This window comes from Aptenodytes forsteri, unplaced genomic scaffold (assembly GCF_000699145.1).
Source record: "Aptenodytes forsteri isolate BGI_AS27 unplaced genomic scaffold, ASM69914v1 Scaffold249, whole genome shotgun sequence".
NCBI classification, from domain to species: Eukaryota; Metazoa; Chordata; class Aves; order Sphenisciformes; family Spheniscidae; genus Aptenodytes; species Aptenodytes forsteri.
In genome coordinates, this window is record NW_008796188.1 from 2006833 (window position 1) to 2032034 (window position 25202).

The following is a 25202-nucleotide window of genomic DNA, read 5'->3' on the forward strand; positions in this document are numbered from 1 at the left end:
GGGTTTTTTTGTAACCCTTCAAATAATGGCATCTGTTGTGTTGGATTGCCAAGAGGTACCCCAGGTACATCCAGTATATAGAAGCAGCTGTTACGCTAGAGGTATCTGATGCTTTACTCTATAAAGTAAAAGGTTTAAACGAGCGTTATTTTCTTCTTATAATCCCTTTCTGTGCTTGAAAGAACCAAAGCTGTTGTCAGTGAAATCTGGAGTTCGGAGAGATCTAGTATTTCCAGGATTGGCCAAAAATAAATTATGGGGTAAAGAATGTTGCTTTTTTTTCTCCTAGTCATGCAGCACGGATGAAAAGCTCTGAAGCTTTTAGTCATAACACTCCGGTCCCATGTTTTCCTTTTAATAAAGCATCCAGTGGGAGAATGTGACATAATTGGTTTCTTGGATTTAGAGATCTTGAAATGGCTGGTACAACAGATTGAAGAGGAAACTTTCCAGCAGGGTTATGGTTTAAATACAGTAATATGGTGGCAAAGTCATGTTATTATTGCATGGTAATCTTGCATTTCTCTTGCAAGAAAATGCTTTCTACGTGGTTATGCTGCAGAACAGGCACTTTTGAGTCTCGTCAGTGGCACGGAATATTAAATCTCTCTCCTTTCCTTGCATTGCATAATCTGTGTGTTGTTCTCCCATAGCAGCAGAAATGATGGAAGAATTGCATAGCCTGGACCCGCGAAGGCAGGAACTACTGGAGGCCAGGTTCACTGGAGTCGGGGTTGCTAAGGTGAGTGTAAGTACCTTTGGTAACAGGCATGACTGCTTATCCATCCTGTGCTGCACTTTGTTTTTTTAATTTCTAAATTGATAATTTTGCTTTGCTAGCGGAATGTTTTGTATCAATAGTTGTGTTTTGGCCGCTAATTTGCTTGAAGTATGTTTAAGAGGAATGAAAATGGGATCTCTATGAGCAGATGTTTTGCTATACAGAAGACTTTGGGTTCTGATTAAGTTCTTAGGAGTTGCTCCATCTTAAGGCAGCTTGTACGCCCAAAAAAAACCCATGACAACTTTGTCTTTGGAAGTGGGAATCTCACCTGTCTCTTCCTTTCTCCAAGTATGCATTTGAGAACTGAATTTGGCCACTTGTTAGATACAGTTTCAAGTTTACTGTGTTCGATACAACATGTAACCAGACTTAATATGTTCAGGAATTTGTTCAGTTCTTTGTGGGGGCAGCGTGCTAAAATTGTGTACTCGGTCGCATAGAACACACACACAAAAAGTATGTGAAGGTAAGCTCTCCTGTATCTGTGGTCCACAACCTGCTAGTAAAATCCCATCTTTGTCCTCACGTACAACTTCATAACTGTTCGGTAGCTGCCTTTCTTGAGTAAGGCACTTAAATAACAACTTTGTGTGGTTGCCTGATATACTAGCATTAAGCTCTTGGTTCTCCAGATGTTGTTGGTAGTGTTGATTGATAGTCTCTCTGAGCAATGAAATGGTGGCAGAACTCATCTTAAACTAGGTCAGTGATAAGGAGTTTACTTTTGAGGAAGATTCTGAGTTTTGGACAACATCAAGGTAGATGGTAAAACAACGTAGCATTGCTAGATAATTTTCAGAAACGTCTTAGAATTATTTAGGGAAGAAACCTTGTAGATGCTGTATTTCTTAGAAAAATTCAAAGCAAATCAAAACTTGAAAAAGGGTTTCATTTGAGTTCATACTTTTCTTTCTGATCTGTACTTCAATCAGGACTCAAACAAGGTTAAGTCTTGGAAGGGAGCATAAGTAAAATGTTCAGCTGTAAGGCAGTAAGGAAGATTAACTCCAGAAGTTGTTGAAGGGTAACAATTTCAGTTACTGAAGCAAGAGTGTGGGGTTTTTTTATCTTTTCCCCCACTCTTAAGACTTTCTTTTTTAACCTTGAGGCTTTTACTAGCATAAAAGTTTATGCTACATAATGTATTTACGATCTTGAAAGACTTGTTTTATACAATAGTACAACTTTAATTTATGTACTTTTTCATCCATTTCTTACCTCTTTCCCCACGTATGTCACTTTAACATCTTTAGCTGTACCAGTATAGATAAAGCCAAACAACTTTCTAGAATAGCGAAGACTTAGAAGCATAGACACTATTGTTGCTTTAAAACAGTGCCAACATACTCAGTGCTCACAAAGAACGTTAGGAACTATTCCTTTTAAAGGAATAACCTTTAAAAGATACCAGAAACCAAGTCTTAATTATGTTTTCAATATGTTTGGAGCAGAAAGTACATGCCCTTTCTCTGTAGGGTGAATATTGAAAACTCATTTTTGTTTCTAAAGCATATCCAAGTAAAAAAGCCTCACTTCTTGGAGGCTTCACTTTGAGCAAAGCTCTTCTGTTAGTTACTGACTTTTATTTTTACCTGTTGTTATGCAGTATAGTGTTTTACTTTGTATTAGTCAGTAAACTGTTGAAGTGCATTACACTTATTTCAAACAATATATATTTATTTCCTTGCATACTTGCTAATTTGCAATAGCTCAGCCAACCATTGATATGAATTAGCATGACTCTACTATGTTGCAGCAAATCTCGGTTGCAATATTAATCTCAGATACTACATTCCCTCCCAGGTTGGTGCTTCAAATTCCCTCCCTACCCCCCCAAGTCTCCGTCCGTCATGCTCCGCACTGGCATTGGTAGGTCATTGTCTTAAAGGGAATATATTGGGAAAGCTGTGATACAATTTGTATGATTCAACTAAGGTTTTTAGCTCTCTCCAATTAAATGTTGAAGGAAGGCTACGTAGGGTAAGTTAGTGCCATCTAGTGGGACTGGGACTGGCACATCCTCCTGGGATAGAAGGTATTCTGTTGCTGTTTATTGCATAAAAGGAAGAAATGTCATCTTAGATGCTCTCCTATTGGGTGAAGGCAGCAGGCAGTTGTAACTGAGCTTCCTGCCTTCCACTGACTTGGTGTATCGCTTAGTGTGTTTGGTGAGGTTTCTTTCATGTTTAAAAATACAGGGTATATTTTGGACCCGTGTAAAACTAACGTACTAGTTTGCATCCTCAATACAACTGCAGCTTTAAAGCCCACTTTCCCTGCACGTTTGCAAGTAAAGAACAACTATACGTGTTTCTGAGAATGAATAAGACTATGCTAGAATAAGTTTTTAGGCTTGAAATTAGAAAAAAGCTTCCAGCCATCAGAGTCATGGGGTTCTGGAAGAGCTTTCCAGTAACAGTAGTAGAGGACAGAAAATCCTGAACTGTTTTGGAAACAGCTGTGTGCTGTCACCTCCTGTAGTAGCTGAAGGCACAACCCAATGACTGAGGTCATTTGCAGTCCCAAATGCCTCAAAATTCTGTTGCAAGTCTGTGATGAATTATCTCACTTAGTAGCTGGAGAATATATTTCTCTAGAAGCTTGGAGTTAATACATGGAATCAGATCTACGAGCAAGGAATGTTTCTAGGCAACTGTTATACTCATGTGGTTCATCCAGGTCACTAGATAGCTTCAAAAAGCCAGTGATGCTTTAGATGTCTGTTCTTGCCATATGGTAAAGTGCCATTCTTCCCCAAATTTGCAAAGCAAGTCCTTGAATTAACACATGACTATCTGACACCTACCAGTATTCTTGCTTATTTAGCTCCTGTTTATGTTTACTTACTAGGGGAAATCTAAGCGTATTCACTTGAGGCATTATTCTGACTAGTCATCTCAAACATCTTCCTTGGGTCAGTAGGTACAGAAAACAGAATGTAGTTTGTTTCTCTAGATAACATTGTTTAATTTGGTCTGTTCTCATCTTCTGCCTCTCTTCCCCCTGTCTGGGCGCTGTCTTTAAGATATCAGGCAGGTTAACTCCAAAGGATTTGTGTCATTTCCACAGACTTTTCCTGGATAAGAATTGGAATAGGTAATTGTGATGCGTGAATCTGTATTTGCACACGGCTTGTCTCAGGTTTAACCAGGGTGGATCATCACGGCAGCATGCATATCTTCTGCAGGTTTGGTCTTTAAAAGATCTTCAGAGTAAGTTGTGTGTGCCACTTTATTATAGCTAAACTAAAAAGGCTGAAGTATTTCTAGAGAGTAACCTTCTCTGTCCTGCTGTAGGCATCGTGTAGATCAGATGACTGTGCTAGAGTTGAAGAAGTGTTGGTCTTGGTGGTAGCTGCTGCTCCCTTTTCTCCCTTTTTGAGGTATCTTAAAGAGGGAAATTAAAATAGCCCGAAGAGTGTCACTTATGTTGCAAAACATCTGCCTCCAAAAAGAGAATTGCTCTTAAAAAAGAACAGTATTTACTCGTATTATTTTGGGTTTTACCCTTTCTCTGTCACTCTAGCAGTCTTGATCAGTTCAGTAACTACCAGTTGTGTGGTCTACTTAGCAACATTTCTAGCAGCGAAGTTAAAAAGTTGAGAATTGATGTATGAGAATAATCGTGTCTTCCTTGGAGGGAAGCCGTGCTGCCCAGCAATGGTCCTTAACAGGTGTCACATGCTACCGGATCTAGTTAATAAGAGTTTTGAAACTTTAGAATTGAATTTATCAGATAGCACAGACAGTGTCAGGACTTTATGCCAGACGCTTGAAAATTGTTTGGATGCTTCCATGTGCAACATTACTTATTTCAAAACATTATTTATTTCAAATGTGTTGTCTGGCTACTAGAGCCCAGAAATAGTTGTCAGATCTCAGTTCTATTTCTGCCCCTGAACTGAGGGTTAGGGTGAGTTGCGTGACCCTTCTGTCCAGTTTGCCATCAGTAAAATAAAAATACTATTTTTTTCATCCTGAGAGAACTCTCGAGGCGTAATGGGAGCCAAAAAATCCTGTTGCAGATCTGCTTACCCATCAAATATAGCAGAGGTTACCTGTGAACATCTGATAGTAGATTAACTTCTCATGGCAGAAAGACATAGGTGATTTGGGGATTTCATTATTGGCTATAATAATGAGCTTTTCTAAACGCATAATTCAGAAGCAGGCTGTAATTCTCATATTTATGTGATTCTTGAAATAAGATAAGAATATGTTAATTAAACCTGGCTCATACAGTAGCACTGGACCAGAGTAACTGGAAAACCATTCAACCATTTCACTTTAGTGTAAGCCTGTGTGGAGTTAGCACTAACTTTTAGTGGAACTAAGGATTGACTTTTTCCCTTTGAAAACTCTTGATTTGCTATGTAACTCTGAAGAATTTGGGTTACCTTGGCTTGAGCCAATGAAGGGCGTCTCTGCCATTGAGTTAGCAAGAGAATTTTGCAATGCATGTTGCTGTAAGTCCATATTGGAGACGCTGGCTAGGCAGCTTGAATTCCTAGAGCTCTCTTTCAGTATGAGGAGTTGGAGAGCACAAAATGGAGACTGCCCAACAGAAGAGTTGCGGACAGGCCTGAGGGATCATTTTTGGGAGCTTGGAGAGGCTGAGGAAATGCACAAGTCATGCGAGGCAGTAGATAGGCTTGAAGAGGAGATAGGTAAGGGCAGTCTGAGTCAGGCTAGCTTTGTTATGGAAGATCCAATGGGAGCTGTTGTCAGGCTAAGTTGTTTCTATTGAAATTTCAGCCATTGTGCCTCATTTGTGGCCTTTCCAGGGCTCTTGCGAAGGGAGAAATGACTAACCAGCTCGTGTGAGTGGACAGATTTTTAAATTCTTGCCTTTGAGTAGGAGTCTTGAAAGCGCCTGCTACTGCTGCATCCACTTCTCAACATGGAGGTTTTGTTGTGCATAGGTAGGTCACGGACTTAGAAGCGGCAGTTGATAGGTGAATCACAAGGGAAAAGAGCATGCCAGCTTATCTCAGAAAGAAATTCCTTGCGGAGGAGGAAGTGTGTGCTGTTCTTGTGCTTGTCATTTGGGTAAACACTGTAGAAACTATTAGCTTATTTCAGATGACCCACGTATTTTGAATTTTTGCTGAGCCCCATCACCGATTCTCTTGACAGGGTACAGTGGATGAGTGGGCTGTAAGTGATACCAGAGAAGTGCGGTATTATCCCAAAGTAGTCTGTGCTAGAAAAGCCAGATGCCAGTGCAGATGACTTCTTCAGGAAGAAAATTTATAAGCCCTTCCGGTGTAAACTATTGCATGTTTATTATTCATTGGTACCACTTCCCCAGGAGTATTCTGATGTTAGTATTCTTTGCCATTGCTTACTTGTTTTTTTCCAAAATTCAGGTTTGTTCCTTTAATTCCTTTTGTGTCATGACCACTTATAATGGTATGCTAAATTAAGTACTGAACATTTATCCAATGTCAGTTGCAGAGTTAAATATAAACAGTCAGGAATGATAAAACATAAATTTGAAGGGTTTTTTTTTATACACACATTCACTGACTGGTAGTTGATGGGGAGATGCTCAGATGTATAGTTTCTCATATCCATTGTCTAAACCTGTTGCTATAAGCAGTTGATAACATGAGGTTATGTGTGAAACTAGATATCTAGCTGGTTGATCAGGAAAACTTGCTTTTTCTTTCTCTTGCGTAACTATGTGAGAAGAGGTGCAGCTGAGGACTAAGCCATGTTCCTTAAACATCCTAGGTATTGCATCTTTATTGCTTCAAGTACAGCACGTTCTAATGAACAATTTGTGTTTCCATAGCCGGAATACCTCAAAACAAGTCTTTTTTGCCAACTTCAACATGAACAAGATGCTTCAGCTCCTTGCCTGCAAGATAGGCCTAATCCTTTACTCTAAGAGAAGTGTCAGTGGAAGGCCCTCTAGAAGATCAGCAAGGGAGAGGAAAGCTCATGCAGTGGAAATGGGTCAAAACTTGCCTACAAAGAATTAATTCTGCATTTGTTCGCAGTATCAATACAGATGACAGTGAACTTGCTGGATACTTACAGACACCTGACCAGCTGTTCTTTTCTGGTTCCATAACTAAGTAGTCAGTTCCTTTTCACCCTTTCTACTGCTGTGTTGAGTTCAATTTTATGATTTTGTCGGTGTAGTTTCTAGAGGAAGTTTTGAAGTAAAGGGTAAATGGGTTTTTTTGCTCTTCAAGAATCTGTGATAAGAACTGAACTGCATCTTTTGTTGATCCAAAGGATGGGTTTGATTCCAACTGCTAGAGCTGTAAATTTCCCACACAGAATAGTCAGTACAGGTAGTAGTGGTACTGGAAGTAAGAAAAACATTGTGGATTTTGTATTAGGCATTTTTCCAGCTGCTTGCATTCCCGAACTTTACATTCGGATGCAAAGTGAGTGGAATTTTTGTACTGGAGAGGATAAACTTGTATTTCTGAAAAAATTGTAGGATCATTTCTAACTATAGATGGCCTCATCAGTTTATTTCTCCAGGTTAGCCTGGAATACAGGTCATTGCTGAAACCTTGGCCCTTTGTAAGCCACTGACATACCCTTTCAACCACAATGTTCCTGAAAAGCTCAAATGTGGCATTTTGGGAGCAGCTGTTCCTGTCATTTGCTATCCATGTGCAAAATGGAGGCAACAAGATTTAAGCAAATGTGGAAACAACTTTTGCTTTCATCTTCATCATGTCAGAACCCCAGCCTGTCCATCTGAGACCAGCAAATGATAAGTTGTTGAGATGCTCCTTCACCTAATAAAGCTTTCACGCTTACACAGAAGGTTGATGTCTTGGACATGCTGCTGGGGTTTGAGTTCATGAGAGGAAGTGAAGGATTTTAGACGACAGCATTTGTGCAGTTTATAAACGAGCTTTTTACATGGGTAAAAAGATTAACTTTCTGTTGCCACTTGCCGTAAGGTATTACATTTTTTTAATCAATGAGGCCTTCATGTGGATGTCGCTAAGGTTAGTGTTGGCACTTCTGTTAAGTCCTGTTGGCCAAGGAATAAATCCCTGGAATAACCAAGAGTTGTACCTATAAGATTTGTGAGCCGTCACGTTGGGTGGTTGGGAGCTTGCTTCCTTGTTTTAAAAGCAACTATTGCTGAAGAGATGAGGTAAAATATCTTTCTGGTCTTGAGCTATTTGTGTGATGAGTTGAAGGGGTAATGGTATGGGTTAAAGAGTGTAAATCTGCAATTTTTCATAAAGTAATTTGCTTTTAAAAGGGAATCCTAAATGCGTAGCTTCTTGAGCTATTCAAGTGTTGGGTTTTTTGTGGTTTTTTTTTTACGTTGAAGCAACTAAGGATGTCCTTTTAGGAGAAACAAATTTAGTAGTTAACATTCACAATGTAATACAGAAGGTAAACAGAACTTTTACTTTCTGTGGATGCCTGCTTGGAAATTGGGGTTAGTAATAGCTAAGTTGTGTCACAAGTTTAATTTGATGGTGGTGTTTGTCTTATAAATGGGGAAGGGAGAACTACTCTCCTCAAAAATAATCTACCGTGGGATTTCTCTGTCGTGTTAAGGCTTCTCCCCCACCCCTCCCATAAGTCTTCTGCTCAAGTATATAATGAGAAGTGGCTTTGCCTTGAGGAAAGATTGATTGGTGGGAAGTGGTTACTGCAAAAATAAGAATGCTAAAATAGAATGAATCTTTGGGAAAAGGTGCTCACAAGTTATTAATGGAGAGGTGGCTTTATCATGTCATTCTTCCTGTTAATACATTCCATTGGTAATTGTGAATCTTGTTTTTATATCTTTGTCAAATTCGTCTAGATTTCTTAAGTTAGATCTGTGGGAGGATACTTGTGTGTCAGAGCACTAGGCTAAAACACAGTGACTTTGCATGATTCACTTTTCTTTCCTTTTAAAACCAGTTTTGATGTACATTTTAGAAAGTAATTTTCAAAAATGCTTGGATATGTAAAAATGCAGATGTGTATCCAGTAGACCCTGCAAAGATGCAGGCAGACTCTTGTAGGTACCTGGATACTATTTCAGTAAATCTATTCCAGTCTCTTGAATTTGTGCTTTAGCCTGGTAGGAGCAACTGCTCTGTTGGCAGGTCAGCCATGGGTCCATAAAATAGCCTAGTGGGAGAGATTGTCTTATGGGTGCCATTTGTACTGCTGTTAACACAACTTTCACTTGTTCACTTTCTTAGTGTTAAAAAAAGCATAAAAAACACGCATTTGAAGAAAAATCAGTGGTACTGCCAGCATCTGATAACAGTAATAGCTGCCTTGCCAGATGGAAGATGCCTCTAAATTCTTAGCCCAGGGTCAAGCAGATGCTTGCCTGAAGAGCTGAGCTTGGAACTACTGCTACTCAACAAATCAGAAGTTTTGTTTCTCAAGCCAGTTGTCTTAGACTTTTATGAATACTGCCTTAGCTGTTTTGTGGATGTGTTTAAATAGGGCAGTTAGGATATAAATTGCTACAGAAATATCATTGCAAAGGCTGGATCACTGTACTGAGAAAAGACTGTCCAACTGGCAGTCCAGCTTCCGTCTTGCTCCAAACGACTTTTGAAGTTTTTTAGTGCCCCATCGTGTGTCTGGGTATTTGACCCGTGTTGCTGCTGTATCCATGTGACTTAGAGCAGCGTAGTTAGCCTAGAGATGTAATGTTTGATAGGACATATCTGCCTTGTATGGAAGTTGTTTCTAACAGTCTTTGCTTGTTTTTCACTAGGGTCCATTAAATAGTGAGTCTTCCAACCAGAGCTTGTGCAGCGTGGGTTCTCTGAGTGATAAAGAATTGGAGGTAAGTAGGCACAAATCCTCATCGGGTTTAAGGTGGACATGACTGAACTCAAAACACAGAAGGAATTGTGTGAGAGTGAGTGACAGTGTTCTTTGTTTGGGGTGTGAAAGAGACTAGTGGAAGTAATTAGTCTGGATCTTAACCCTGCAGTCTTTGGACCATGCTGTGAAAAACAGTCCTCCTTGAAGCTTCCCACCGTAGCAGGCAGATTTTACCCAACCCCAAAAACACAGCATTCATAAAGCTGAGCTTATGACATTGTTTTCAGCTGCATTGTGATTTGTTTGCTGGTTTTGGATACAGTTTTGGCTAAATAAAAAGTTGGAGAGCATTAATGGAAAAGTTTGCCGTACCTATCAAATATATGAATTTGCAGAAGTCTGTACAAAGCAGAGCATTTTTATGAATTGCTCTGTGGAAGTGTGGGGAGGTGAAAATTGATGCTTTGTCCCTGTTTAATCTCACTGCTTTAGGATTAACTATTTCAAAACACTTGCTAAAGCAGCAAAATTAATTGTAGAGTTACATTTTTACTTTAAAATTCCATGTTAATAAAGCAAAATCTCAAATTTAAATGCGTTTTCTTATGCATTAAAAGAACTTTTCACACGGTTATCAGGTAAGTTTTGGATTATATTTCCCTCTGTTATATGGCCCTGCTGATATGAGGTGTCTGGTGAAGCTAAGTCTTTCGAGAACGCAGTATCTTAAACTCCATACCAGTAAATAGAGTTAATAGTGGAAAACTGAGTATTCATTCTTATTTTACTTAGGTTTTTTTATGAAATTCTGTGGAGTGATTTAAACTGACCAAGCTGACATAATCAAATCTACCATTCCTTGCTTTTTCAGTCTGTAACAGATAATGTTGTGTGTAATTTTTGTTATGTAAGTTCTTGAATGGAAAAACAACTTAAACTGAATCTCATTAATAAGCTTACAGTTCCATAGAGGCTGTAATGGAGCCTGTGGTGTTACAGTCACGCCAACGCTGTTCATGAGTTGCTCTTCACTATGCAGCGAGGAGGCTAAGTCATTGACTTTTACACATACAGGAGCCGGTACAGCAAGTCTCTAGATAGTTATGGAGTTTTCAGTCCCCCCATTCTAAAACGTACTTTGCAGACACAATAGCCACCTTTGTCTTAACATCCCTTCCGTCCTCTTACCAAAACAATAACATGTCGGTGACTGCCCAGCTGGTAACATGGGACTGTAGATGCCCAGCATCCACTGGGGACACAGCCAGGTTTAGATTCTGGCTGTGTCAGCTTTATCCTTTTTATCCTATTAAAGGAGGTAGATTGATTTCTACTGTGTGCAAGTCTTTTGGCAGAGATCTTTAAACAGGGTACTTTGGACTTTGGTTTCCAAAGAGCATGAAACTTAGGTTTACCACAAACTTTCTGGCCATGGCTTTCCCTCCCCCAGAGTGGTGTTTTGCATGCTGTAGTTTTCTTCCTGCCCCCAGGCTATAGTTTAGTGGCTGCAGTGATTGTAAAGCATAGAGCTCGGAAATTATTTGGGACCCTTTGGGATAAGAGATGTTTTTAAAATGACATTGGTGATAGAAATGACAAGATATCTTTCTTTCCAGCAACCTCAGTAAGCTGCTTCCAGTGCAGTGCTTCCTAATGTTTTCAGCAGATTTGGCCACATAAGTGACTCTGGTGATGTGGAAAGCACGACGTCAGGGTCTCCTCCACTCTCGCATGTCTAGGCTTGCTAGCTTTGTACAGACAGATAGGCATGACACTTTTGCAGCCTTCAAGCCTCCCACCTGTGCTCTGTATTGTGCCTGTGCATAAATATATTGCTGTCCACTGATAAGCTGCCCCTCAGGTCTCTGGTTGCTCACAGAAATGGCAGATGCAACCGACCCTTGACTTTAATGAGAAATAAGTCCAGATGAATTGCTGCATCTGTGGCAGCTTTCTCCCGGCTGCCATCCTGGGGAGCTCTGCGTTGTTTTGCGTAAGGTTGCGGTTGTGCACCAGTAGACAGGATAGTTCTTGTAGCCATCTGCAAAGAGCTTTGAGAAGAAGCATTAGCTGCAGGCAAGGTGAATTGTCCTGGTAGACTGAGTAGCCGCTGGACTGCAAATTTGGATGTCTGTACTCAAACCGCTTGTCATTACTCCTTTTGTACCAGTACTGTGATCACCGTGAAATGGTTTATACAGGTTTTTATAAGTGTTTGAACTTGTTCTGCTAACCATGTGAGGTAACTGGGCAGTAGAGGCTGGCTTGCTGCAGGTGAAATAAAAAAAAAAATTAACCTCATTCCTAACCGTGTTCTCTCCCTTCTGCAGCACATATATCAGAAGGTAGTAGCTATCTGAGAGCAGTTGTTTCTTTAAGCACCAGCAGTAGAAACAAATGTACCAGAGAAGTGAAATGGCCACTGGGGATATGGAGCAGATTATTGTGTTTTGGTATTTTCTTTAGATCTTGGAATAACTGCAGAAATGTTAATTTTGAAGTATTGTTTAACAGACTCCTGAGAAAAAACAGAATGACCAGCGGAATAGAAAAAGGAAAGCAGAAGCATACGAGACCAGTCAAGGTAATTCATTCTCCTGACCCTGCTGCAGGATTTCTGAACGGTTGGTAATTTGTGCACGTTTTGCACAGTCAGTGTCCTAGGAAACTAATGGCTCTTCTCAAGGGTGTGTCAGGCAGCTTGTTATAAACTACTCCATGATGGTGTAGTTCTCTTCTGGGAGCCTTGTTATCCTCATTGGCAGGAAAATACTCGTCTTCAGCTTATTCGCACTAACTATTGCATTTTTATGGGACAGACTGCCCAAAGGCTTAATATGGCTTCTCTGAAGTGTTGTTTTGGTCCCGTGTCACTACATATACAGCAGCCAGACTTCAAAATACAGGCTGTACTCTCTTCCTTGCTTTTTGAGACGTATGCCTGCCTTGTTAGAGTAAGTTCTCACCACAACAAATAGAGAACAAACTGTGCTCAAGTATAAAGCAGGCAGTGCTGTCTCAGAGTACTAAGAAAAATGCAGTGTGTTCAAGTCCAAGTTCAGATTTTCTAGCAAATGGGCATAGGGGCAGATTTCTATTTCTTTTATTCTTCAACAAGAAAGTAACGAGGATTGTGTTGACAGAACTGCTTTGATAATATTATAATAAGAGAAAAGGGCTAAGTTTTAATGAGCTGGTATTAAGCCACCACTAATTATCTTGCTAACTCTTATAGGAATGCTTGTGAGAGATCTAATATGCAGTAATTTACCTGAAGGTGGAGGAGTAAAAGTACCCTTTGCTCTGTCCTTATCTTGAAGGAAATTTTGGAGACCCTATGCAGCATTCAATGACGTTTAGTGTTTTCTAAGTACTTTAGCAAGTGGAAATGCTGTTTGATTGGATTTGACATGTTTGGAATTAAGAGTTAATTGAATTGTCAACTGTAAACCCTCCCAACAACAGCACAAGAGCTGTAACCCTGGGGCAGTCTTTTGTTGTGCAGAAGCTTTTGTTGTGATAGGTGTTGCACCTTTCTACAGGGAAAGGAGTGTCAAAATATAGGAGTAGTTTTTTAGAATGGCATCATAACTTCTGTTCTAAAAAATATCAACTCTTATTTTCATCCTTTGTTTTCCTTTTTAGGAAAAGGCACTCCTAGAGGACATAAAATTAGTGATTATTTTGAGGTAAGCATCTACATTGTCTGAGAAATCTGCTTGAATTCACAATATGCCAGATCTGTAGATGGAAGTCTGTAACGTGACTTCTGTTACTGATCCATCATTGGAGTCACTGATTGACGATGTTAACCCGATATGCTCAAATCTGATTACGTAGAGGATATGAGATTTTTGGAAGTTGGTTTTTAAATTAACATTTCTTTGAACAGTTGATAAAGCTCTTTTTTTTTTTTTAAAAGAGCAGCCACGTAAGTATAGGTTCAAGGTTGATTTCCGTTGGAACCTGGATCTCAGATGAGGATATCTCTGAGTATGCAAGCCTATTTTGATACAGGTCTGGTGCTGCAAAAGAACCTACCTGCAAAGTCCGGCTGATTTGAGTAGGAAGTTGTTTACAGGGTTCCCTCTTTAGAAAAGCTTGCCATGGGAGGCTGGCACCACATGGGAGACAGAGACCCCTCCCCAAAACAGTGATGGACATTCTAAAAATCAATATTCTTTTTTTATTGTGTAGTTTCTGAAGTTTTTCTAGGTCTGCACAATCCAGAGCTCTAGCTTTTCTCTGAAGTTTGTTCTTTATTTTACTGAGTAACTTGGAGTCAGAAATTAAGTGCTTATTAGTGCTTACTTCTTTCCTGGCTAAAGTTTTTTGTAAGTGTGGTATACCGTGTGGTGCAGGAACATAGGAATTTCTGTACCAACTAGACCAGTTGCCCAGCTGCTTGCATATCTTGTCTTTAACAGTGACTGCACAGATGCTTCAGTGGAGATGTACATTTCTTACACTTCTGTGAAGCACAGTTAGACACGTCTCCTCACAGGGAACGGGCTTCCTAATTCTATACAGTAAATAATTGGTCCATATCCAAGTGTGTAGGTTTATATCTTTTTGTGTTAAAAAGAAGAATGTACTCAGTGCAAATGTGAATGTTTGTCTGAAGTACTTACTTTTGCTGTTATTTTTGAAAACAGTGCATGAAATTTTAAGGTTTTCCTCTTAGCTTATATTCAGTTTGTTTAAATGAGTCCCTAGAGCCTATAAGGCTTCATTTTTAAGACAAATGTGTTCCTTCTGTCTCTGTTAAATTTGCTTAAATATAGTATCTCTGTAGAATTACTGATGATCAAATCTGTTGCTTTGGCCAGTTTGCTGGGGGAAGTGGCCCAGGAACCAGTCCCGGTAGAAGTGTTCCGCCTGTCGCCCGATCATCACCGCAGCATTCCTTATCCAACCCCTTGCCGGTATGTGTTCTCCCTGGGAACAGAGCTGGTGGCATGGCATTGATTAGGTTGGTGGCCGTGCTTCAGACAGGTAATAAAAGGTTCTGAACAGGGAAGAAGGGTCTCTTGGTGGGTGATTTGGCTTATTCTCTATTCAGTTCTTTTTTTTTTTAATCTGAAACTGGGTTCTGGCAGCAAAGCCAGATGTCTAGAACCCTGTAACAGTGGCTAGTCCAGTTGTAACTGATATGAATATCTGAGCTTAAAGCATGCAAGATGAATGTTTTTAGCGTGCTGTGTGGTTACAGATAGATCACTGTCCTTAATAAAAGGTGGAACTGGCATACTAGTTATCTTGTATTCCATTGTAGCTCCTGAACTTCTCCATCAAGTTGGGAGTATGTTGTATGTTTGTATAGCACTAATACAATGATATTCCGATCTTGATTGGACCCTTTGGGTATACTGAAAAACGTGCATACCATAATTATACTGGGAAGGTCTTCTACTTCTGCTTATGTGCATGTGACTTGTACCGAGCATTAGCAAAAGCTTGCAAAGAAATGTGTATACATGCACATCTGTTGCTATTTTTTTGTTACATAATTCCTTTTTGCTGTCACAGCATTTCTGCAAGATCTGAATGTGAAGAAATAACCAGTATTTTTAAGCCATTTTAGCACAGAGCAGCTAAAGAAATTTCTTTCAACCAGCAAAGCAATATTCAGAGGCTCTGGTGTCTGATCTCTAGTTTTGAACATTGCCTGGGCCCCTCTTTAAAAATTTTCAGCATTTGTTGAATGTCACAAAAATATGGAGCATTATGGGAAAGGTTAGTATTCTGAAAACCAAATGCAAAGTCTTTACTGATTACATTATTCTGCAGAGACCTTTGCACAGTTCGTGAATGTGTACTGAAGTAAATCCCAACACTGAATGCTCTGTTCAGAATTCAATATATGTTGCTAGATGTTCAAAGCTTTTAATGCTGCTTTAAGGGAGAACGTCAGATACGCTTCTAGATATTTTTGATATTTACAAAAATTAACATATATCTGGTTAATTGAATAGCCCTTCCTCCTGTCACATTAATTCACTAATACACGTTTTTAAAGAGAAATTAATGAAAGAAATACCATCTCTGAATGTTGCAGATGTGTGATGCATTAGGGACAGTTCTTCATTCCAGCAGATGAGATACCCTACAGGTGTTTATAATGGGACAAGTTGATTCTTCCTTTGCTTTTCTTCTACGCTTGTATGTATTGAGTAGGTAAAAGTTTGAACAGAGTATTTCTCACGTGGTGAAGACCGATGTTGCAGTTAGTTTCAGCTAGGCCAGTTTGTGTCTCTCCTTACGCAGGTGCTCTTTGTGTTTCTTATCTTCTGTTCATTACTCTTGCAGCTAAACCTGTAATGTTTGCTTATTCGTAACAAACTATTATGTGCATTGGCAAGATCTGTCCTCTTCTTACAAACTGAGTATCAATGGCTTGAGCTAAGCCCAAAAAAATGGGGGGATGAGTGAAAATTGGAGAAGATGGAGCATCTTATCCATTACAGATGTCAGTATGGTCTAGGAAGAGAGCAGAGTGTTAAAATGTCTTTCGCAATGAGACAAACCTCCTCCAAACCTGTGAGTTAATCTATACTGTACTGGAAATTTTCTGCAATCAGAACTTGCGGAGGAATTGTAATGGCTTCAGGATGTTACTTCTTGTCTTCAAATCTCTTGACTGCTTTGAATTGCCTTGCTTCTCCTTGGATCAGAAGAATGATCTGCAGGTCTTCAGACTCTTGCAAGATCGCTCTCATATACAAGCATTCTTTTGGGGAAGAAAGCACACTCTTGACATTTGTAATGTTAGCCAGAAAATATGCTTCAGGTTGCAATTTAGGTTTTTAAGAAAAACTGAAGCCTGACCTGACTGTTTACTTTCTATGTGGCATATGCCTGGCCCGGAGTTACAGCTTGGAAAGACTTAGATGATTATTACCCAGGCTGCCAAGTTTTAGCAGTGATGGGCTGGCTTTTAAAGCGAGGGCAATGAGATTCTGAGTGCTGTAATCAATGTAGCTCAGATGATTCTTATTCTCATTGAACCCAATTCCTGTATCACAGTTGGAAAATGAGTCTACTGTAGGAGAAAGGAGCTGGCCTTTAAGAGATGCAATGTGTCTCTTAAAGATTTTGGAAACACATTAGTACTTTGCTTATCTTGCAGGAGGTTGGTCCCAGCTATAATGACAGAAATGAGGTTACCGTGAAGTCTGGGTCCTAGACATGGTTAGGTTGCTCACATTTAGCAGTTCTGACTCAGTTTACTTCACCAGAATAACGAATGCATTGTGACATTGGCTGTTTTAAAATGAGTCCTTAAAAAACATCAAGTAGTATAATTTTGAATGCATTGACCAAAGTCTCAATGCGCTAAGATTTTTGCATCTACAACCTATTTTGCCCCACTGGCTCTGAAACACATGTATTTGCAAAGGAAGGGCGTGTGTTAACTGACAATTCTGTCCTGTGTGTTCATTTGTTACTTTTTTTTTTTTCCTAATTGTTAACTTCATCTACTTTTTGATGTCTGCCATTGGAACAATCACTCCAGGAGTCCTGTTTGAGTTATCAGATCCTCAACATGCTGCCTGCCCATTCCTGAGCTGCTGCTTCGCTGACAACAGTTTTGGCAGAGTCAGAGAATCACTGTTTTTTAAAAAAAAAAAAAAAATAAAAAAGTTCATTGTATTTTTTTTGACTGTGTTACAGCGGCGAGTGGAGCAGCCGCTGTATGGGGTAGACGGCAGCACAGCAAAGGAACCGCAGGAGGAACACTCTGCTCTGCCAACGCTGATGTCGGTGATGCTGGCGAAACAGCGGCTAGAGAATGAGCAGCTGGCACAGAGGGGAGGTGGCCTCTGTTTTACTTTTGTCTCGGTGAGCAGCTCTGAAAAGATTTGAATCCCAAGGGATGTTTCTAGTTAAGGGATGGGGAATTTGAAGCTTTTCTGCTCAAAGACAGTGGTTCAAGTGCAGCCTGGTTTATTGATGACCAAGTCTACCATCTTCTGGTAAGTTCATCTTCCTTGTGAAGAGTTCTAGGTCCCAGGCTTTGCTTGTTTAATAAAATGATGTGAGTTTTAAGTTAATGACTCAAAATCTTATGTAGATCAAAATAATAGCATCTGAGAGGCTAATCTGATAGATGCAAAAAAGCAAAAGAATGAAGTGTAGTCTTGCTGTGAGAAGTGTTTGTTTTGGCCTCGCTTAATCTCAGCTGACATGAATTATATTAGGCTTTTGAAAGCTTTGTCTGTTAGCAGGTTGGGCCAGGCTTCTTGAAAGAAACTGACTCTCTTGTTTTAATGAACTAAATCTTTAGAGCATTCTTAAACCTTAACATGAAAGTATGGTACCCAGGCCGCACCTCCCATGTGAAGATAAGTGTATCTGCATGGGCACTAGTGATCGTGCTGAGGAGCATATAACAATACACTAACTTTCTTTTGCAGGCCCAGCAAGGCAGCCCATCTTCTACCGGATCAGGGAACACTGAGCATTCCTGCACTTCCCAAAAACAGATTTCCATCCAGCACAAACAGTCACAGGTATAGCTCACTAGATGATACATCTCTTGGATATGAGATTGAAGCTTGATGCAGCTTTTCTTCCGCACCAGAGGATGCCACTTGTAGTAGACATAAAGTTTCCAGTGAAAAGAGCCAGTAGTCCCAACTCAGTTTGTAACTACTGATTTAAGTTAATCACTCTGAACGTTGTTCCTTATCCTGTAAAGGATGCTTTTCAGTTGCTGCTACTGGAGTTTGCCTAATCTGTTACTGAGGTTTTTCTGTGTCAGTACTGTGGGCAGTTCTTCAGCTGTGTGCAGATGTGCTCAGGAGAGGAACACCTTAGCTCTGTCTGTTTCGGTTCTGTTGTACCCTGAATGTTCTTCCTCTCTTTGTAAGTGAAGACATGAAGAAAACCTGAGTAATAGTTATGAATGCTTCTATTCAAGCGCTGGGTCATGGGTACGTCCACACTGCTTACAGTACAAATATCCACAGTCTAGCTGGAAGTTCTTCGGCCTCTGCAGAGTACACCCATGGCATAGTTTGTCCTATCAAGGTGGAATGTGGTGTGTTCCTGACAGTGCTTCTCAGCAACTTCACTGACCTGGAGTCAAGAAGAGGAGTAGCTCTTTTGACTGTGCTGCTGTCTTTTTGGTGCCTTTTAAATTGTTAAGATTCTTCTTGTGGCTTTATGGCAAGATTTACTTTTAGCTGTGTCATCTTCCTCTGTTGCTTATAAGGATGTTCAGCTTTATCTGCAATGCACCTTGCTTATTTCTTCTCCAAGCCTGCTTTTAATCTTCTTTTGATTTTCATCTCCGATTTCCATGTGACTGACCCTTCCCTTGAGTGATTTTTAAACAATCAGTTTTGTGTCAATCATTTTCTCACATCAGTCTGTGTCAGAGATGATTTTATTGCTGGGGGAAGTTCATTTACCATTTCCCCAGCAGGCAGTACAAGTTCTTTGTGCATGAAGAACAGCAGTTCTACTTCTGGGGATGCTTAACTAGCTTAAGTCTCTGAGCTGTGTTGTGTCACTAGGGTCACATTTGTTGCCTGTATTGTTAAAATGTTGGTCTGTGAAGATCCGTTTCTTGCTAGTGCGTGGAGAATTCTTGTGCGAGAATGATGCCGTAACTCGAGAACCTGCCAGAGATAACTTTCAGATTTCAATCTTTGCTGTCCCAACACCAATGCTTGAAATAGTGGTCTGTCCTGGAGTGAGCAATATGTTTTTATTCTCTCCTGTGCTTAGCGTGCCCATAGGGTCCATCTTCCTTGAAATGGGTGACATGTTACCTGGGCGTGCTTTCTGCCGATGCTCAGCTTCATGGTATTCTCCAGAGGTCTAGATGTAGCATACGCTTAAGGCAAAGAATTCAGGAAGATGCTTGACTGTGTGATGAGGACATGTATACATTCTTGTTTTTCCTTCCAAACCTGTTTGGAGTTGATAGGGTTAAAAAAAATCCCTCTTCAGTGACCTCCAGTTTGAATCACTTCTGGCAATGACAAAAGCAAGTCAACAGGAGCATGATTTTCTTAGCATTTTCAGCCAGTGCTAGGGCCCTCCAGGTGCTCTGAGGCAAGGTGGGTTGTGATGAAGTCACGTGTAAGAGCATGCATCCTGAAGCGTGACTTCATCTGACACAGTGCAAGCATGTCTGTGCATTTGGCAAAATGACATAACAGTTACTTACTAAAGAAACTTTCTGCTGCTTGGCTGAGTGGATGCAGCCTAGGTTTTCAACAGACAGCCTTCTCGTTGCCTTCAGTGACAAAAGCTTTTGTTGCACATGCTTCCTGCAGGCTGGCAGGAAGTATAAACCAAGTTAAGGCAGAAGTGGGGTGACCTGCCCAGGCCTCCTCTTTGTCTTTTGAGATTTAGGCTCATCTTGCTTGATGTGCAATGCTGGCAGGTGTTCTTTTTGATCTTTCCCATACTGGGCGTATGTAGAGAAGCAACAGTCCACTAAGTTTGTCTCTTACTTCATGGTGTTAGCTTCCAGGCAAGCCTGAAATTTGGAGAACAGTTATGTAACAACTCCACAGGTAAGTCTCTGCTAACTCTTCTCAGAACCAGGATAGTTGCTTGCTAGCCATAAATGTGAAATCTGTGTATGCAGTTACGGAGCAAGATTCCCTTGTGTTGACTTGAGTTTTTTTTTAAATGTTGTGTTCATGTACATACTGACTTCTTCCGCTTTTCTTCCCCACCCATTAATCAGAGTACTGAGTTTGAAATATGTTATGGTCTCTAGCAATAAGAATGTCTTTTGTCTTCTGTTCCTGGGTGTAACTCTCACTTCATTGGTGAAGGTATTTGAGATGTGCTGCGCGCCATAAAGCTTTCCAAATAGGTGTTACTCAAGAACTGTAAAGCACCTGTCTCTAGCAGGCACTAATACATGTTTGTCAGAAACAAAGACTTGTGTCTAATATTCCTGCTGTCAGTCTGTTATAATATTTTAAAATGAAGACCTGTGTTTTCTGTCAAGACCACCTTAGAACCCACAGGTATTGTCTTTTGTCTAGCAGGTGGTTGTCTGTGCCCATAAAAGGTCTCATAAATTTGATATTCCAGCTGACGGGTTGGGATTTGGTGGTTTTTTTCTTAAGCCTTTTTCCTGTACAAGCTATGTTGTACTGCAGGAAAAGACAGCGAATGTCAGAGACCACCAAGGGGTGGGCAGGACTCAACTATATAAACAAAATTTGCAGGACACGGAGGATGTTGTAGCCTGTTACGTGTTACCAGTTTGTGTTCTCCAGAGCAGCTTTTTGCTAGCTGACTGAACCTCCTATGCTGGAGGAGCCCACCATGTAATAAGAAAATGAAGAATGGAGAAAATTCTTCCCCAGACTGCTAGGATGCAGGGGATTGGTTCCTTCTTCTTAGACCTAACTGTTCAGATCAGAGAAGGTTACACTGTGATGTTACGTGCTGACTATCTGAAATACCTGTTTTTCTTAAATGTGGTTTATGGTGATTTTTCCCTACAGTCTGACCTCACAATGGAAAAAATATCTGCACTAGAAAACAGTAAGAACTCTGACTTGGAGAAGAAGGAGGGGAGGATAGATGACTTACTAAGAGTAAGTATTTAAAGTGGGACAACTCTTCTAAAAGCTGCTGTTTAAGGACACATAGGATGCATGTGCCAGCTAGGCTGCAGAGCAGGGTTTTGTATACCATTTGTAGAACCAGCACTCGCAAGGTAAAACAAAGCCAGTCATCCCTTACTTGCAAGAGAATTGTCTGGCTTGTAGATACTTTGTTTGGGCCTGCTTGAATTCACAAGCAGAGTAGCAGTGACTGGCTATACAGTGCAGAGTTATCGTAGCTAAGCACTAGCTCAGGTGTTTGTGTCCTCAGCAGTGTTGTTGGCCTTTCTTTGATCTGTTGCACACTTTCTGTGTATTTTGCTAGCTAACCTAACATGTTTCTCTTCAGAATTATTCCCCTCTTCTAAGTACTGAGGAACTGACCCTGCTTTTTGTTTAGCGGCATGTTCAGTAGCCTCTCAGTAGGCTGGGAAGTTGTGTTCTGAAATGCTCATTCGTGAGAGTCAGTAACATGTATAGAGACGAGGAGAACATCTTTTGGTCAAACTGAAAGAATAAAGCTTCTCTTAACCCATTAGTTCTTCAGTAAACGATAAATACCTTTAAATCAAGGATCTTGTCTTAATGGAGGAGTTCCAATTGATTAGCTTTCATCAGCTGGAGAGACATCTCTTGTGAAGTGTTGAAAAGGATTAGAAAACACATTAAAGGGAGAAGAGGGAAGGCTGGCTGTGTTTGTGTGTGTGTGGTCTCAGCACCTAAGAATAGAGACATACACAGAGGCACATGTGGGTTTGCGGAAAATAATCCATGAAGCAGGAAATTGATTGATTTTTTTTTTACCATCCACTGTTTAATCAGAAGCCAGACTATTGATTGGAAGGGGGGTGGTTAAATTTAACTTTTTATCAATTAAAACGGTTGCACATAAAATCCTGCTGTACGCTGAGGTGGTGTTAAAAACAACAGCTGTTACTGGGAGCAGTCTGTATAGCGGGGCTGATGGATAGTAACTTGAACAAGGATTTAATTGAAAGTGCAAAGGGAGTTACCCCATCCTTTTCCTCTGCCAGTATTGTGGTTAAAGAGGGAGGCTAGTCCAGGGATGCCTTAAGCTATTTTGAGACTTGGTAGCTGTGGCGAGGTCTTGAATATTTAAAAAAATAAAAATAAAAAAATTCCTTGTGCTTGTCTTTAGTCTCTTTGTGCCTTAGTTCCTTATATGTAAACTAGGATGATAGCACTCCCCTGTTCTAGAGGGGTATTAAGATTTGAGTGGGTTAAAAATTGAAGAGCTTGGCTTGGATGTTTTGATAAGAGGAACCTAGTCTTTTTTTCTTATCCTGCTGGTTTGCTTACTTTAATCTGATGCCTAGAGCTAGCTGGAGAAACGTCTTCCTAGGTGATGCTTAGTTTGGCTCTTTGAGCGGTTTAAAGTCAAAGGCTTTTCTTCTCTGTTCACTTTTAGGCCAACTGCGATTTGAGACGGCAGATAGATGAACAGCAAAAGATGCTGGAGAAGTACAAGGAGCGGTTGAATAGATGTGTAACGATGAGCAAGAAGCTTCTTATAGAAAAGGTGAGCAGGGGACTTTGCGCATCTCTGCAGTCACAGTTCACGACCTTGAAAACTTCTCTATCTTCTTTTGAGCAGTGAAAACCTGCTCCTATTGCTATAATGATAAGAGACAACTGGGATTCTGTCTTGAATTGTTTCTCTGCAAATAGGAATGTAATCCTAAGATTGAAATGGTTCAGAATGTTTTGGTTTCGTTACTTTTCACAGTCTCAAAGAGTGATCTCCCTTGCTTAAGTGAAATAGTCTGAGCTCTGAATGCAGCAGGCATTACTGGATTTGGAAACTTGTACACCTGAAAAGCAACATTGTCCAGCTCTGGCAATACAAGAGCAGTATCCCATTGTGCAGTGAAATTGCCAGATATGCTCTGTGACATGGGCAAGTGATTTAGACCTTTCCTTCTTTCAAATGGCAAAGTTTGAGATCATTGCTTTGTATAACACTCAAAACAACACATTAAAGACACTGGGGAAAGTGCCAGGCTGCTCTTTACCAGCGTCCAGCCTGCTTCAGTGTTGAAAGATTTCCAGATTTCCTGATGGTTAAACAATGTGGGGGTTTGATTGCTCTTTCACCTGTTGGCCAATTACATCTATTGTTTGTGGGCACTGGATGGGCAAAACTACCAGGGTGCTGGCCAGTACATGCAGTCTGTTTGAGTTGATTTTGTCACAGAGCTGATTGTTCTTGGCTGAATGGGACTCCCCTTTCTGGGAGGATTTGTAACTCTGGGCTAGGTGTTATGTAGACCTGGCACTCGGATAGGTGGTGTATAGCTCCAGTGAGGAGCTTTGCTGGTTCACCTTTAATCCTAACTGACTGAAACTTTGCTGCTCTCATCTCAGGCCTTGGAAATTTCCTCTCACTTACCAGAAACACTCTGTGACAGACACCACCACCAGTTTTTATGCATGTTGGTGACCTAACTGAGATTGTGTCACTTCTGGGAGTGGTGCAAGCCTAGGACTGAGCTGGCTGATCACTGTATCTTAGTCTTAACAGTGATTCAAGGTGTATTTTCTTCATCTCCTGTTTGAGTGAAGAAGGGCCTGATCAGAGCCACGTCTGAAGTCTAGCTAAGCTACTGATACAAAGGGATAGTTTTAATCCTACCGCTGGACTGATTTCAACTGAGGATAGAATGGGTGAGCTGCCCAAGCAGTAATGGGGAAGGAAAGGTGAGGCTGAAATGTCAGAAAGGAGGCAGTCAAACAAGTGCCTGTCAGACCAGTGTGAAGCACCAGCAATAATTCGGTCAACGATTTTCAGCTGGGTTTCAGATGAACACTGCTGAAACAATGAAAAGTGGTAAGAATTGGTAGTGATATAAAACACAGCATAGCTCTTTGCTGCTGATTTATGGCTTATATTTTAACATGTATTTTGTTTTGTTTTCAGTCAAAGCAGGAGAAGATGGCATGCAGAGATAAGAGCATGCAGGATCGATTGAGGCTAGGTCACTTCACTACCGTGCGGCACGGGGCATCTTTCACCGAGCAGTGGACGGATGGCTATGCCTTCCAGAACCTCATCAAGTGAGGACAGAGTTGTCTTTAACTTCAGAGGCAGAGACGAAAAAACTAAGCAGTTGTGTGTGATGTCTTGCATGTCAAAATGTGAGAATGGTGTGACTGATGCATGAAAGGATCAGATAGAAACTCAGCTACTGACAATGGGGAACGTTTTCGCATTGAAGTAAGAAATATGTTTCCACTTAAACCTCCAGTGTCTTGAAACTGAGTTGACCTCTGGGTTGGAAAGCAGTAGGCTGCCCTGTTGGGTATTCTCAGTGCACCTACCTGGCTATGCAGTGCTTAGGGTAGAGAGGTGGACCAAATTCCCACATGTATCTTGAGTCAATCAATTTGATTTGCATAGTTGCATATATTAGTCAAGGAAGGCTAATTAGCTCCTTTTCTTTTTTAAAGTAGAGAAGCTTAAAAGAGAAAATCCACACTATTTAACTCTTTCTGCCTCCTGGTAACAGTGATCAAAGGGGCTGCAGAAACCTGGAAATGAAGATCAGAGACCCTTTTATGCAGGATGTTAATGGAAATATCCAGTAAATTCCCACCTGGCCTAGACCTTAAGTAGGACTTGACAAATTAATTGCATTAGAGAGAGCTCTGTGTGATCCTTTAAAATCATATTGTTTCTCTGTAGTCTGATAGGGAGGTGCAGCTCTTGTTAGGCGCAGATTAAGGACTTTATAATTCCTCCTTAGTTTGTGCTGTAAGACATGGAAGAAATACTTCTGGAATATTTACCTGCAGTATCAGTCTCTTTTAAAAAGTGAATTAAGTATGTAAATGCTCAAGGCATTTAGACTTGAAATTTCAAGAGTGCTTTTACTAGAATCATAGAATTGTTTAGGTTGGAAAAGACCTTTAAGATCATCAAGTCCAACTATTAACCTAACACTACCAAGTCCACCACTAAACCATGTCCCTAAGCACCACATCTACATGTATTTTAAACACCTCCAGGGATGGTGACTCAACCACTTCCCTGGGCAGCCTGTTCCA

The 25202-nt window shown here is 40.5% G+C and overlaps 1 protein-coding gene across 3 annotated transcripts in view; it reads left to right on the forward strand.

Moving 5' to 3' along the window:
* Positions 1-657: 657 nt before the first annotated feature.
* The window catches only part of TLK2 (tousled like kinase 2), a 44329-nt gene continuing 19784 nt past the window's right edge, over positions 658-25202 (forward strand). The window contains exons 1-11 of one of the 3 annotated variants that reach the window (XM_009287886.1): positions 658-742; positions 2588-2653; positions 9500-9571; positions 12067-12136; positions 13198-13241; positions 14382-14477; positions 17227-17394; positions 17970-18065; positions 21036-21128; positions 22567-22677; positions 24076-24212. In XM_009287886.1, the coding sequence (XP_009286161.1) occupies positions 662-742; positions 2588-2653; positions 9500-9571; positions 12067-12136; positions 13198-13241; positions 14382-14477; positions 17227-17394; positions 17970-18065; positions 21036-21128; positions 22567-22677; positions 24076-24212 (1034 nt within the window). In that variant the 5' untranslated portion in view covers positions 658-661. The remainder of the gene's footprint in view (positions 743-2587; positions 2654-9499; positions 9572-12066; positions 12137-13197; positions 13242-14381; positions 14478-17226; positions 17395-17969; positions 18066-21035; positions 21129-22566; positions 22678-24075; positions 24213-25202) is intronic. The other 2 variants (XM_009287887.1, XM_009287888.1) reach the window with 2 other exon arrangements.